Raw genomic sequence first — 16,503 nt, forward strand, 5'->3', positions numbered from 1 at the left:
CTATCAAACGTTCTGAATTGCACGACAAAAGAAATTCGATACGAGATCGATACCAAATCGAATCGACACGGTATGTTATCGAAGGGTTCTGAATCGGCCTGCAGGATAGATCATAGATCCGGTTGGAGACTTGGAGATAAGAGCTATCCACCTTATGCGCCATCAGATGTTTAAGGACTTAAATCAGAAAGAACTAAGTTAGTAAAATAAGTAAGTACATGGTCCCTGGAGACCTAGTAAGTGTAGTCACAAAGTGTACATTTTACAGTAGAGTGTCAGAAGAGTTAGTTCATTCTGGTAGAGTAATGTGAGTCAATCAGACGCGATTGCAATCGTCACATTGTAGCTGTTAATATTTGGTCATTCATATTATAGTCCCAAGCCGATATGCTAGCTAGCACATCATGATTGGGCCTATAGGCATTTAGGCAAGCCCGAGCCTTATTCCAAAGCTGGAACTCAATTTTATCAACTCGATTTATCTAGGTACCTAAGATACATAATAATATTAAATTTTAATATTATCTTCCGATTTAAATCCTGAAATTTTGCTCAATAATTTTAATTTCTCCAGATTTTTATTTGAACCTAACTCCTAAGGACGGTTTGACTGTACCTGTACAGATATAATATCTACTTAGTTAACTATCTACTTTTTATAAAAGGTGTTTTGTTTCACATGCTGCTGTTGTTGATTTTTAATATGTGATGACGACTCATGAGTTTTACAGTGTAGGTACTTGATATTCGCTTTCGTAGGTAATTAATGTACCTACATATTATAATATTTATTAGATTTCGCGATTTTAAGGAACATACGATTATATTAGGCCGTGTAGATACACTAAGTAGGTAGACTGTTCGGGAAAATATTATTCTATTTCATAAACTACAAGAAGTACTTAGAATTAGAGTACGGAGTACCTATACTCTTTCCTAATTTATTGCAATGATGTGTGTAGTTATGCAGCTTATAAGTTATAACCAATAAATTTACCTAGACCTAAAGTCTCACGCTTCCCTTCAAGAGATCTATCTCCGGCAGCAGTCCATCGGTTGAGACGACAAGTGAACATAATAATATAATATACTTATAATATTATTACAAGAATGTAAAAGCGTCTGATTTGTTTGTAGCCTAAGTTTTCAAATTATTTCAAGTGGCATGTCATCACAAAAATATTTTGGTTATTGTGTGTAGGTGCGAAGAATGTATCTCGGAAGCAGGAACACCTTCCTAAAATTGAATTCTGGCAAATTACCAAACGTTGCTCTCGAGCCGCTTGTGTCACACTGCTGTATTTGTGATGAAAACCAAATCTATTTAAAGAACATAACATTTCGCTTGAGTAAAGGTATAAGAACTTCATTATCTTTCTTTAGGATCGTGATGACTGTTTGTGTTAGGTACCTACCTACTTACAAAAGTTCTTGGACATCAGATCAGTACCTACTATAATCTATAATATGATATGCAGGTACGAGTACATCGTACATCATACATCGTGTGTGCAAGTGCAAATTTTGGCATTCCCTGCAAAATTTTACTACTTATATTAAAATTCGAAGGACTATTTTTATTACGTGGTCTAGGTAGAAAGTGTAACATAAAGTTATCTTAGATCGTCATCATTATTTACTTTTGCATGTGAATTCTAATGAGGAAAATCAAGCGGTAGCGACAATGAATGACTATTTATTTGGTCAAATGGAACTTGGATCCGCTGACTCACGATTATTATTATCTTTATCACATAATATCGCACATGTATATGAAAAGATGACGTCATTTGTCTTTATACAGGTGTTTATACAATATTAACTATTGGCGTTCAAACAACAAGACATTACTTATTTTCTACAAGAGAATAATACATACTTTCCTGGTGGGTACCTATACCTACTAGATATATTTACGTTCCACGTTGTACACTGATAAATCACTATCAAGTAAAGTCGGCGCGCCGCGAACATTGGTTGAAAAGCGATTATCTCAGAAATTGATTAACGGATTTTAATTAAGTTTTTCAATAATTATGTCCCCCGGAGAAGGATCCTTCATATGCGAAAACTTTAACGGCAACCCAAGAAAAGCTGGAGCGACTCAGCTACTCGTAGTATCATTATACCTAATACCTAAGTACAACTATGTAGGTAGTCTTAAAATTTCGTGAAAATCGGTTATGCGGATGGCGCACTGTAAAATTAAGAGAGAGAGATAGATCCAGACAATTTCGCTTTTACAATTATATTAGTATGGATGTACTTACTTACTTCCTAGCAAGTTATGTAGCCATTTTTACAAGTTTTGTCGAAAACAGTAAGTACACTACATAAGTACAACTTGTTTGAAACTAGGGGTTACGATAACATAAGAGTATAATATAGGTAATTACTAACTAAATAAAAACCAGCCAAGTGCAAGTCAGACTCGCGCACCGAGGATTCCACTCGGGTATTTTTTGCGACATTTTGCACGATAAATCAAAAACTGTTACGCATAAAAGTAATCTTACTTTAATAGTTGAAAATAAATAAAAATCTGTTTAAGAATGTACCAGTAAAGCCCTTTCATATGATCCTCCACGTGGTATAGTTATTTTACTTTGAAAATTGAAAATACTAAGTAATTAGTATTTGTTCATGAATAATTTTTTTTTTTCAATGATGAACCATAAATTCACGGTTTTCGGGTTTTTTCCTTTACTTGTGCTATAAGACCAAATTTCATGATTCTAGGTCAACGGGAAGTATTCTACCTATAGGCTATAGGTTTTCTTGACAGACACGACAGACGGACAGACAGACAATCAGAAGTGATCCTATAATGGTTCCTTTTATCCTCCGGAGATACGGAACCCAAAAAACTTTGGATAATGTGTTGACGGTGACAGAAGCAAGTGGAAGAAGAAAACATAATGTGCCGGCGGTGCCGACCCCACATAGCGAAGAGAATAGAAGCAAGACGAAGATATAGGTAGTAGGTACTAATTTAATTAATTAAATCTGCAGAATTTTCGTTATTTGCATTAACAAACTGATATGATAACTGATAAGGGTTTTTTCTCCATTTTACAAATTAAATTATAAAGATAAATTACTTCGTTCAATCATAATTCATTTTATGTACTTAAAGCTATAGGTATTAGGTAGGTTGGTGCTTAAAAAGTTTCAAATTGCAACCGAAAGTTGCGCGCTGTACAAATAATGACAGAAATATTTTTGGCAATAATCTCGCGTGCTTACTATAAATCGTCATCATAAACTGTCTGCCTCGCGTTCCATTCCATCTCGCTTTTACGTATATATTTCTGGAAGAAAACATTCTTGAACTTGAACAGAGACTTTCAAAGAATTATTTAACGGATCCCATAGCTCATTATCAAACAAAAATCCCTACTATATTCCCATCTTTGGCCGCTGGGTAATGTAATTTCAAGATAATATTATTATTGTATTAACCACGTATTAACTACAGTGGGCCCCCGGTAATCCGAAAAACATTTTGCAGGGCAGTGTCGGACTATCGAATTTGTCGGATTATAGAGTACCGCCTAAGACCCCCTTTAGTCCGGAACTTTTTACAAAAGAGTGCCTTGTAATCCGACAAATTACGATTTAGGCGATCTAAAATATCACATTTTTCTTCTATTGTTAGTGTTTTGTGATTATCGATGTTTGTGATAAACAGTAAGCATTGAACACCGCACCGCTATCTTCTTCAAACTTCAAATTCGAACTAAGCAATCAGAATCAAAACAATACCCTAAGCATAGAGCACAATAGTGGTGGTGGTGCGTACAAGTTATAACCTTGGTCAATCATGCATTAGCGAAGATTGTCATGTCGGACTACAGGGGGTGCCGGATTAGACAGGGGCCGGATTACCGGGGGTCCACTGCATTATGATTTGAGTGATCTCCGCGCTCGGGCGGCCTAGACTAAAACTTCTGTCTCACTCGTGTACAACTTCAATCCCATTAGTTTTGCAATTGTGTTGTTTCTTACATGGTTTATTTACGCATGAAGTTGCCTCAAAATTTGGCTTATAATTGAGATGTTTCAAAGGTCAAAACTTTCAAAATAAATATAAGTAAGTCTACTATAGGTATTAATTGTTTTAGAGCATAGAAATTGGATATCTGGCTTAGTTATAAATCTAGAACAACAAATAAGTAATAGAATAATAGGCGTATAATACGATTGTATGGCGAAGCGCGTAAGAAGTGTAACCGTAAGCAATATTGGTCAAACACGTCTATGGTATGAGTACCTTCTAATGTTATAATTATTATTGATTCTTATTGTAACACAGGCAGCATTGTTATTATCGATGATACACATATCAACTAAGTAAGTAAGTAGACTGTAAAGTCTACAGATCACCTCACAATCCTTTAAGAATTAGACGTTCTGCGTGCACCTCTGATAATATCCGCCATATGGTTGAACTTTCATTAAATTCCTTTGCGTTTGCGTGCCATTCATTCGCTATCGATTAGCTTGGTTTTAAATAAGTAGGCGTTATGTAGTCAGTGTACAGAACACCTAACAAGGAGCACGGGCGGTGGGGTGCGGCCAAGCGATCAGCGAGTGGCCCGGCACAAATCACAACTCACAGCAACGCGTCGGCAATCGGCATAGCGGTCAGGCCAGCCAGCCGATGACCTGGATTTGAGGGAAGCCCGACTAGGTGGGGGAATATTTGCTCACTTCGAGGTTTTCTCTCAGTGCCACATAATTACAATCCTCTCGCTATCGACCCATCTGACTCTTCTATAAAACCCTGTAGGTACGTGTCCCATGCACCATTTGTCAAATCAAAAATGTGAACTATTTAAATAGCGAAGCAATTTCCAAGTCTTTATTTAAATCAGTATCGTAAAAAGCAGGCGAGAGTAGGTAGACGCTACATGTAGGTAAATATTGTGTGTTCATTTCAACGCTTGCCACCAAGACGGGTTTCCCGCCCACGCGACTTTATGGCGCCTGACCGGACCAGCAATTTACTCAATAGCTACGTTTCCAACGATTCAACGTTTGATGTTATTATTAAAGATCGGATGAATATTTTATTACATCATTACAGCTATGAAGACCACTAACTTTTTACTCGATTTGAAACCGAGAAGCAAAAACAGGAGTAGGTAGGTAGTAGGTATATCTACCTAAGTAGGTATAATAGATTAATATCGAATAGAATATAGACGTAATACTTAAATATGAATTTTATATTCTATATGGAGGTAAGTAGGTACCTACCTACTTTAAGTATCAACAATATTAAGATTAAATTTTGATCTAGTACCTACCTACTGTAGGAGGATTCAGGCGGGGCGCAAGACCGTGTCATGTGGAATGTGGATTGTATAAGTCCCTACAAGAAACCTATGTCCAGCAACGGACGCCTATCGGTTGACGATGATAATGATATATACATACCTAGTAGGTACCTAGGCATGTTTTTATTTACTCTTATGGTGGGGAATATTTTGTGAAAAGTACCTATGCCACAGGCACAGGCGAGCCTGTAATCTAAGTCCTGTCAGTTTAAAATAGTATAGAGATTTGTGAACTAGATAGGTAGGTATACTGAATTAGTATTCAGTGATTCAGTGCCATTGATGGCAAAACTGACCAGAGACTCGGTGCTGTTAGGGAATGCCTGTGTACCCCCGTAGAGCGTTCTCAAGGTCGTGATGTGACACGGCTGGCCAGCAACAGGCAAGTCTGCAAGAATGCCGACAAAACACGCAACAAGTGCCCGCGCCCCCGCCGCCCTGTCTGAGTAACTTGCTTGCTTGAATTTTTTATAATACTCGAGCGCTTATTTTATGTATTTCATAACTACCCTAACCTATAGGTACCCTAAATTTATATAGGTACCTACTATAATATAGTAATATTTTATTCGATAAAGACTGCTATTTATTAGTAAACTTAGTTAGCTATAGGCTAAATATATTTGATTATAAACAAGATACCTAGGCAGTATGTAGTTTTTTACATAAAGATTTAATAAACAAAACACAAAATATATACTTAGATGTAAGTAAGTATAAAGTATATACATACCTACACACATTTAGATTATTATATTTTTTTTCATTTGATAGCTTCATGTATTCATTTGCGCAACTCTCGGTGTTCTATCTAGGGTTGCCAACATTTTTTTCGGCTGAGTAAATACCTGTTAAGTAGTTTCAGATTGTATACCAACATTATAAAGTGCAAACTTTGTTTGTGTGTAGCGATGTGGAGGGTAATCTCCAGAACCACTGCACCTATTTGAAAAACTCTCATTTTCTTTGAAGAAGTAGCAATAGGTACTTACTACTTACGAATTAACTTGTCGGCTTATAATCTACTTCAGTGTTAAAGGTAATTAATAAATAAATAATTAAGCATGGTACCTTTTAAGTAGGTAATTAAAATATCACTTGCTTTAACGGTGAAGGAAAACATCGTGAGGAAACCTGCATGCCTGAGATTTCTCCATAATGTTCTCAAAGGTGTGTGAAGTCTGCCAATCCGCACTTGGCCAGCGTGATAGACTATGGCCAAAACCCTTCTCAGTCTGAGAAGAGACCCGTGCTCTGTAGTGAGCCGGCGATGGGTTGATCATGATGATGATGATGATGACGATACCTAGTAGGTAGGCAGTCATGTCTAGCTAGCTAGCTGCTAGGTACTAAATGAAAGATGATAAGTAAATAACAAGATCATGGGATCTGTGAATTATGGATGCTTCAAGTGTAATTGACATTCGTCAATTCCGTGTATCACTGGTTTCCTGACCAACAAGCAACAATCGAGCGACTGGGCGCTATCAACACAGCGCGTGCGTCATCGCCTCCGCACAACTGATAAGCGCCTTGAATTATCATTGCAAATAATGTGTTTATACATTCATATCTGACTCGAGTGTCGAGGAGTTTCTCCACTAGAAGTTATCATCTCACAGTTTGCCGACTAAATAATAAGATTAATATCCACAATGACGCGGCCTTTATTTGTCTTAGAGCGAAATATCATGTAGGTAGGTAGGTACAATATGCCGAGTGCTAACAGAAATTCGATAAAGAGGTCGTGATAGCGAGTTCACGCGATAAGTTAAATATAGGAAAATGCCACTTACCTACCTACATAATATACTATGTGCCAGTCTCTTTGAGATGAAAATAATTACATTTAAATTAAATAAATACCTACCTACTAGGAAAATGGCTATCTCTAGAACCACTGCACCTATTTGAATTTTTTTTCACCATTTTAAAGGTGGTAGGTACCTACTTTATTCCAGATAGACATAGGCTTATATTATGCACTTATTATATCAAATTCCACTCGAGCGAAGTCGGGCGAATCAGGTAAGTAGTAGGTAGGTAGGTATACTTATATAAATAATACGAATTTGTGAAGATACCATAAATAAATTTTTATAGGTACCTACCTACTTAGAGAATGTTAAATCATAAATGAACAGTGGCATGTAAACTTGTAAAGGCAATACCCGTTCTAGTCGAGCGCAACCGTTACGAAATCACTGCTGCATGAAAATTACTTATAGGTAGGCACCTACGATTGGAGCTACCGATAGTCAATAATAGTTATTCTACCCATAGTAGGTAGAACGTAATTAAAACGTGCAATCTCAACATAATATTTTAAATAATTAGTAGGTAGTTAGGTACAGACCTACCTACTAAATGCCCACTTATATCCAATCGATATACCTACCTACCTATTATATAATTATGTAGGTACTTATTCATGTTCAATCCTCAATACCTACTTAGATATTAAGTGTAAATTAAGGGAAAGGAAGGGAATACAAGCACAGCCAGATCAGAAATTGTAGTTAGGTACATGTGTACGAGAATGTGTTGACTAAACACATATTTTGCATATTTTTATCATAAATTCGTAAAGATGGCACTGTAATCGCAGTGTTAAAGTCCGTGCATATATAGATAGGTATAAATAGAATACGACGCGCGACCGATCCGGTTGCGGTGAAGGAAGGAGATAGATAGAACGCGCCATGAATCACTTCTTCACCGTGAGCAAACAGCCGCACATGAGCCGCACACTCGCACAGTCCGAGAGCCGCGCAGAGAGGTCGCGGGAGACGGGGGGCGGGGAGCTATACCCGAGTCCCGAACGGAACGAAACGATACGAGCGACAAAGTACAACTAAAAACAGTTTAACAGACAATCGCGGCGTGGTAACGTGCGTCGCTCGTTTCTGTAATGTACGTTCATCCGAAATACATTCACGGTTCTTAGATTACTTAAATAGGAAATTACTTACGTGTGAATAATTATCATAGATGAAAGAGAGTGGTTTTTGAGTTCGAGTGCAAGTGTGACGTTATCCGAAGTGTACCTATGCGTGTGTGTGTGTCGTGGCGTGGATCGTCGCGCAATTATTAACGATGATTCACTTGCGCGCGGGTGAAATGCAGCCTATCGGACTTGTTGACATATGTTCAAGAGGAGTAAACAAATGATATCAAGAATACTCCTATAATGGTGGATTGATTCACGGTCCCGCGGCCGGTAAGAAATCTTTATTAAGTAATAAGTAATGATACCTATTTATATATTTGAGCTACCTATGTATTGCGATTAGTAAAGATTTGCCAAATTCCACTATGCATATTCATTCAAAATACAGCTTAGGTAGGTATCTAATCACACGCTCAGTGTTTCTTTTCATACTTCATTGTTAGTAATAAATACACAACTAACTATAAGATACTTTTATGTGAATGATTAGCGTGAGTAGGTAAGTAAAATTTTTAGGTAGAAAATTCAACTGAAAGAAAAATAGAGATTTATGTAAACATCAATTGAATACTTATACTTACCACATAAGTATCATAATTCGATTTCTTCAGTAGGTAAGTAATAACGCGTGGAAGTGGGTACCTATAATGATATAGGTTATAGGTATACCTACATAGGACAAGACACATCACACAACACAATAAAGGTGTTTAAGTTTGCGCCGTTTTCTGTAGTAATTTTGGCTAGGTACCTAGTAAAATACCTATTTAAAAAATTATAAAAATATTAAGCATCTAACTAGATATTGGTACTGATTCTGAGCACAACCTAACTTAAGAGTATTCACATACTCTTCTTACTAATGTAATATGAAAAGGACAGACGCAGTTTGACAGTTCTAAATTTAATTTTTAGATGGTAAAACCCGTGATTTTAGCGCACAAATAAATAAATAAATAAAAATATTTTTTATTCGTATATACTTTTACAAGTACTTACGAATGGTCGGATGCATCTACCACTGGTTCGGAATGCCTTTCCTACCGAGCACAGTCGCGAGCCTACTGTTTAAATTTGTAGCGTGCACTAAAATTTAGAGTCTTTAAATGTAAAGTTCATGTTCTGTCCCTTTATAGTATTGTTAAAAAGAAAAGGATGCAGATACTCTAAATTTAGTTTAGAGAAAGACAACGGAATCTGTGCAATTACCTACTATAATTCGCATGGACCTGGCACACAGACGCAATAGGTAAACGTCTTGCTGTTGGTAGGTAGGTGTATGAACCTATATCCGCGTTGAAAATCTATGTAGGTACATTATATACATAAAATGAATAATATATTTTTGTTTGTTTGTCTCTAATTCATTCCCATACCATTCATAATATTTTTGCGAGGTGTGCTTATCAGTTGTTGCGAGAAGGTGTTTCTGACATAGCATCGTCAACGGTCCTACAATAGGTGATGCGCGAGTCATTCATACAAAGTGGCATTGCAACGCATTCCGGGTATTAGCTAGCTTATTTTTTATATTTCATTACTGCACTTAATTGAAAATTTTAACTTAAATTCTCCGAACTTATTTAAGTCAATAAAAGTCCGATAAGATAGAGCTAGATATAGATTCTCCATAGGTTTCTCCATTATTCCGTGGTTTGCTAATTGCTACAGAACTTTCAATGTTTTAAGGAAGAGGAGTTATGTAGTTATCCAGGTTTGGTCAATCTCAGTTAAAGTTTTACTGCTCACGGTCTGTCGACTATATGCCATATTTTAATACTATGCACAGATAGTTAAGTAGGGGCGAAACAGGCTGGTGGCGGCGTGCTGGCGGCAGACACAGGCGTCGCCAGGGCCGCCTGGCTTGGCGCCAGGCCGGCGGGCGGCGGCCGATCATCGGGATTCCTTTGTCTCTAAACACATCTTTAGTTCTCTATAACACATCAAAATGTGATTCTCGTTTATTATTATCTCTTTAATTATAAATCTAGAAACTGATTAGGTACTTACTACCTCATAAAAACTTTAAATCCTTTGGAGGTTTAATTCAACATCTTATGAACAAGTTAAAAGGGGGCAGCCAATAATAATAAAGGTTTACTTGGATATTATACGGTCTCGTTAATACGAGCACAGTTGTACAGTATTAAGCGACTCAAGTGTATTCTACATTTCTACGCCAATTTGAACAATCCGCTACGTCTGTGTGCGTAATGCGTACTGCGCTTATTTGCTCGTTCGTTATAAACGAGTGGACCGGCTTACTTGTCTCCGGTTCTCAGAAATTGTAACGCCTTCTTAGAATGTAGCAACGCAGCCCTCTACAAAATGCCTCGAGTGAGCGCAAACCGAGGTCGTCATTCTTACCACTACACGCGTTTGGATTGTATCTAGATAAACATTAAACACCCACACATGCAATAGAGCATTCTTTAACATCTTGCTTTTTAACCGACTTCAAAAAAAGGAGGAGGTTCTCAATTCGTCGGAATCTTTTTTTTTTTATTTTTTTTTTATGTATGTTCCCCGATTACTCGAAGACGCCTGGGCCGATTTTGAAAATTCTTTTTTTGTTTGAAAGGGTATACTTCAAAGTTGGTCCCATTTAAATTTGGTGAAGATCTGATGAACATCTTCGAAGATAGATACTGGAACTCCTCAACGGATAAGCGTGAATTGCTCGCGATCAGTGTAATAGCTTAAGTAAACAGTAGATTTTTAACCAGTCATAGCATAATTCCATGGGACCACTAAAAATTGTAAAATAAATTTTTTTTACAAAAAAAATAAAAACCGACTTCGATACACAAACACTAAAAATTGAAAAATAATTTAATTTATTACCGAATATATTATGTATACAAGAGTTAATATAGATCCATAATAATATTTTTGGGGTCGGTGCCAATGAGGTGCCATTGTGGAGTCTCATAAAAATATGAAGGCCAGACGATTCGCGCAGCTAAAGCTAATTGGCACCGGCACCAAAAAGTATTATTATGGATCTATATTAACTCTTGTATACATAATATATTCGGTAATAAATTAAATTATTTTTCAATTTTTAGTGTTTGTGTATCGAAGTCGGTTTTTATTTTTTTGTAATTTTTTTTTATTTAAGTTTTGATATTATGTATTATGTACATATTATGCACTTAGTAACATAGTTCCATTTGTTTCTTAGCATACTGAACTAACTATAACATGTTTTAAAGTAGATATTATTTTTAGGAGATAATAGCTAAACAAAGAAGAAACTTTGTAGGAAAATAGTTACGGGGATATCCTCGTGTGTAGAACGCAAGTTCGTGCTTACGTCATGACTCATGATGATGTCACTACGTACTATTAGACACACAGGCCATAACATAGCACATGCGTCTTGCATCAAAAAGTCGCCACCATGTTACAAAAATGATGTATGATAAAATACATAATATATTTTAAATATACAATGTTGCTGCAATTATATTACACATTAGTACATAATATATGATAATTTTCTTAAATTATAATTGCTAAGTACATTTTATCAGATTTTGCGAAGTATCAATATTCTATTTAACATATTGGGTATATTTAAGAAACAAACCGACAGACTGACGTATATCTCAAACAACTCTGCAGTTGCACTCACCAATGCATTCAGAAACTTGAGATTTTGCATGTAGATTCTCTTTGTAACGTAGATTCCAATAAGAAAGAATTTGCGAAATTCCTACGGATCTTCAATAACCACGCGGATGAACTTGAGGGGGGAAATAAACTATAGTACGCGACACGTCTCGCTGGCAATCGGGGTGGGAACGCCCCGCATACCCGCGCTAACCCGGTGCAGGCGTGCGCGGGTGATGTGCGGGTGTGCGGGGTGTCCTCCCACCTCACACCCCGACTGCCATCTCGATCTGTCGCGGACTATACAAAGGTACTATTTTCTTTATTTATTGATTTATTTCTGCATTCTATTACAGGTCCGAAAGTCGCGTAAAAGATGCCGCTAACTCAAGAAAAACGCTTGGATAATTTCTCTAACAATGACCACAGCTATCTTCATAAGAAGTTCAAAAAAATGGCATCTACTATGTCAATGCTTCCGGGTAGTTCGATCAAGGGGGAAGAAAGTGGATATCAAGAAACCAGTCTTTTACAAGTTACTAGTAGTTCTACTATAAGCAACGGAAGTATTGCAGCAGCTCACCCAGAAATAGAAAAAATTAAAAATATATACGATAAATGCAGCATGGATGTGGAAAAAAATGTACAAACTAATTTTAACGATGAAAACTTTAGCTTAAGTGATGTAAATAGTTTTGTTCAAATACCTGGTAAAACCAGTTTTTCTGAAGAATTTTTAAATAAGACTGAAAACCTTGAAAATGATTTTATAAAGGAAACTTACAGTGGAGGTACAGGACGATATATATGCCCATATTGTAAGATATCATGTGCCAAGCCTTCAGTTCTACAGAAACATATCAGAGCTCATACAAATGAGAGACCGTTTCCATGTATACCATGTGGATTTGCTTTTAAAACAAAATCAAATTTATATAAACATAGAAGGTCAAGAACACATGCTTTGCGATTGCAAGGCGCTGATATTGCCAGCGCAATCAACGATGATGAGCTGTCCGGTGATTCCGAAAGTGACACGTCAATTCCACCAACGTCCTTATCAGGTTCAGATAGGGATCAGAGTTCGGACACTTCAATGATTCGGTCAGAAAAGAGACCTAATGAGTTTTCCTCTCCAGAGTTAACCAATGACTGTAACAATATGTCATTACACATACTTTCTACTTTAAATGACAACAAATCAAAAACGATTTATAAACCCAAGTTCAGAGCAGCTTTTTATCATGGAATGGATGAGAAAGATAAGATAAAAAAGACTATTTCACAGAATAATGCTGACTTTTTTACGGAACATATCTCTAAAATTATATCAGATAATGAGGCCATCGTTGATGTTATTGAAACTCCTTTACAAAAAAAGTATGGCAAAATTAAACAAATTGCAGAAAGTAAGCAGTTTTTAAATGAAATGGAAATTACACCAGAACTGACACCATTAAATTTAACGAAAAATTGTTACGATCCGGACAATTTGATACGGAAGAGGTCTCACTCCGAAAGTTTTGCTCAGATCCTTGAAGATCAAAAGCATCCACTAAATCCCGAAGGTTCAATAATTAAAGATCTGCTACTTAAAACTAAGGCCAATGGAGTTAACCCTGTGACAAGTGAACTAGTTGATGGGTTAGGACCTCTCTACGTTTGTCCTTTATGTCAAATAGTATATAGAAGTGCTGATAACTTAGAAGTTCATAGGTTATATTATTGCAAAGGTGTCCTATCAAAAAGTTCCACTGCAGTAAATAATGCCCAAAAAGAAATAAAAAGTGCAAGACCCGAAAACATATTTTTTAGAAGTAATTCCATTAATGTTCGATTGCCTGAAAATACGATGGCTCCAGGTTCCAGAACTAACATTTCAATTAAATCGCCACCTTTAAAAAATAAACCCGATAATCTTGTGATTTTAAAGCCAGATTGTAATGACGTAATTGCCCCATTACCATCTCCAGGGCCACTACTTGGTAACACGAGACTTGTGGATTCTAGATTACCATCTGAATTCAATAAAAAGACTGAGACATTAAAAATAAGGCCTAAAGAATCTAGTCCAAAGCGGCGACTTGATAGCAGATCAGAAACATACAGTCCACGTCTACTTGATAACTCATCGCCTCGGTCTACCGACTTATATTCTCAACCTAAAATGAGATGTATGGAAATAAATACGTCTTCTTTGAGACTAATGGAGGAAATGTCACCACATATAAGGCATAATTCTACGTCTCTTCAAATGTTTGGAGGTGAAGTAAAAATAGTCGATCACTCTGGCAGTACTACAACTTTACGCATCGAACCTAGTAAAACTCAACTATCTCCGATTTTAATACATCAAAATCTTTCACCTTCAAAGTATGCTAACGATTTAGAGGCAAGCAGCGTTGTTGTAAGATCAGGTCTTCATTCTGGAGGCACAATTGTCCATAATCCTCCTACACCAAAAGAAACTGTTAGCACGCCTCAGATTCAAACCTCCAGAATTTCAACATCAACTCCGACCGCCCAGAGTTCGAACTTGCTAAATATTCATGACATAACTCACTTCCAATTTCCACCGTTAAGTGCCATTACAGCATATAATCCCTTAACGCTGCCTCCGCTTAGTCCATCTTCGTCACCTAACGGCGCTACAACTATATTTCACGGCGGCAAACTGATACCTCATGTCCCAGGAATACCTGGTCCCAATACCCCTGGCTTACTGGTCGGAAGTAATAACATACAAATAAAAAACAATGAGTGTATTAAGAACGGGTCCAAGTTAGAGAACATTTCAGATAATTCATCAATTAACATGCCTAGAAAAGGAAGTACAAATTACGACAGAATTTTTAATTCGAAAAGTCCTAATACAAAATCTTCTACTAACGAAATAGAGAGACATAACCAAAATAAAGATAGTTACAATGCAGAATTACGAAGCATTTCAACCGTGCCAATTATAAAAATTAAACACGTAGATGAGCCTGTTCCTACTACTTCATTTCCAGCAAACAATAATGTCAGAGTAGCTCTACGAACTGAAGGTGCTGTTAAAAGAAATGCTGATGGTTTTCCAAGAATGCCTGTATTGAAAGAAAATACTAATTACTTATTTATTAAGAGCAAAATCAAGGATTCTAATTTACAACCTTCTAAAAATGCCGATAGTATCCCTGAAAATGAAATAAAAAAATTCAATTTCGAAAATCTGATAACTAAAGTAGAAATATATAACAATCAAATACAAAATTCGTCAGAGGTCCAGAAAAATTGTAAAACTCTAGAAACATGTGCCATATCAATTCAAAACGAAAGGTCAGAAACATCCTACTTTCAAAAAAATTTTGCAGCAAAGTCACTAAGCGATGAGAGAAAGCCTAAGTTTTTAAGACCATCAACATTGCCTCTAAAACCTGGCACATTTACTCCAAAAAAACACCATGGAATAACACCTAATGCCAATACAATGCCATTAATATCTCCTGAAACTCCCCGCCCAGCAAAAGCTTATGGGCAACTCTATCTAAATGGCAATGCTTACACGTACTTGGGTTTAAAATGCTCCACTAAAGTTTTTTACTGCACTATCAATCGTCCACAGCCAACTTATGTACCGAATCAACATTTCCTATCGATGTATAGTAATTGGCAGGTAATTACAACGAAATGTAATCTTGAATGTACTTAATATGTGTTTGTTGGTCGATTGTGTAGTAAATGACTTAACTATATTTACAGTTACTATCTGAGCTGACGCCAGACCCGCTGGGACTGTCAGCATCGTCTGCTATGTCTCTATATGACTCACGTCATCGACCGCAAAACGTGGCTGTAGCTGTGATTAAACAGGATCTCATATTGACTCATTCATCGCAATGGAATAAAAATTCGAAGGACAAACAGGTACAAATAATCTACTTACTGCAACATTTAACAATTATTCATTTTTATTAAAACTGTTTATTAAATATTATTTTAACTAAAGGAGATTTGTACCTTACCTTACGATGTAATCTACGAGCTATGAACTTGATAATATTCTACGATTTAATCAGATGGCGAGCATATCTTTTGTAAGGTGATATTCTTAAAAAGGAGAATAAAATAATAACTAATCCAGAATTAATATTATGTACATCGAGGTACACAAACGCTATGTAAGCATTCGTCAATAGCATAGTCATATAAAAGTTATGGTGTCGCGAACTGTATATTTGTGGTTGGATACAGGCATAATCATTTATTTAGCTTTATAGCATTAAAATCTTAATAAAATAAGGTAACTCTTTTAGTCAAACCGTTACTAAACAAAAATTCCAAATTTTACAGGAGAGCAAAAAATAAAATAAAATCTTGTTTTTTCTCAATAACGGAAATTTATGGTATTTTAACCAATATTTTGAGGGTGTATGATAGGTAATGATTAACATACAATGCCGAAAACTATTTGTGTTAAATAAAAACAATATTCATTTTGATTTTTAAATTGTATAGTACCTAACACTTTACTTACTTTAGTGGAATTTTGATAAAAAGAAAAGAGTGAATAAAGAATAAGTTACACTTTGCCGATTAAACTAGTAAACATAATAT

At 36.2% G+C, this 16,503-nt stretch overlaps 1 protein-coding gene across 4 annotated transcripts in view; it reads left to right on the top strand.

Annotated features, from left to right (window-relative positions):
• The window catches only part of shn (schnurri), a 33,759-nt gene that overhangs the window by 11,320 nt on the left and 5,936 nt on the right, over positions 1–16,503 (top strand). For 2 of the 4 annotated variants that reach the window (XM_069502929.1, XM_034974239.2), the window contains exons 1-3: positions 8,123–8,562; positions 12,264–15,562; positions 15,649–15,813. In XM_069502929.1, the coding sequence (XP_069359030.1) occupies positions 12,284–15,562; positions 15,649–15,813 (3,444 nt within the window). In that variant the 5' untranslated portion in view covers positions 8,123–8,562; positions 12,264–12,283. Of the gene's footprint in view, positions 1–8,122; positions 8,563–12,263; positions 15,563–15,648; positions 15,814–16,503 lie in introns of those variants that run through there. The other 2 variants (XM_034974256.2, XM_069502937.1) reach the window with 2 other exon arrangements.

Source organism: Maniola hyperantus, chromosome 2 (genome assembly GCF_902806685.2).
Source record: "Maniola hyperantus chromosome 2, iAphHyp1.2, whole genome shotgun sequence".
Taxonomy (NCBI): domain Eukaryota; kingdom Metazoa; phylum Arthropoda; class Insecta; order Lepidoptera; family Nymphalidae; genus Maniola; species Maniola hyperantus.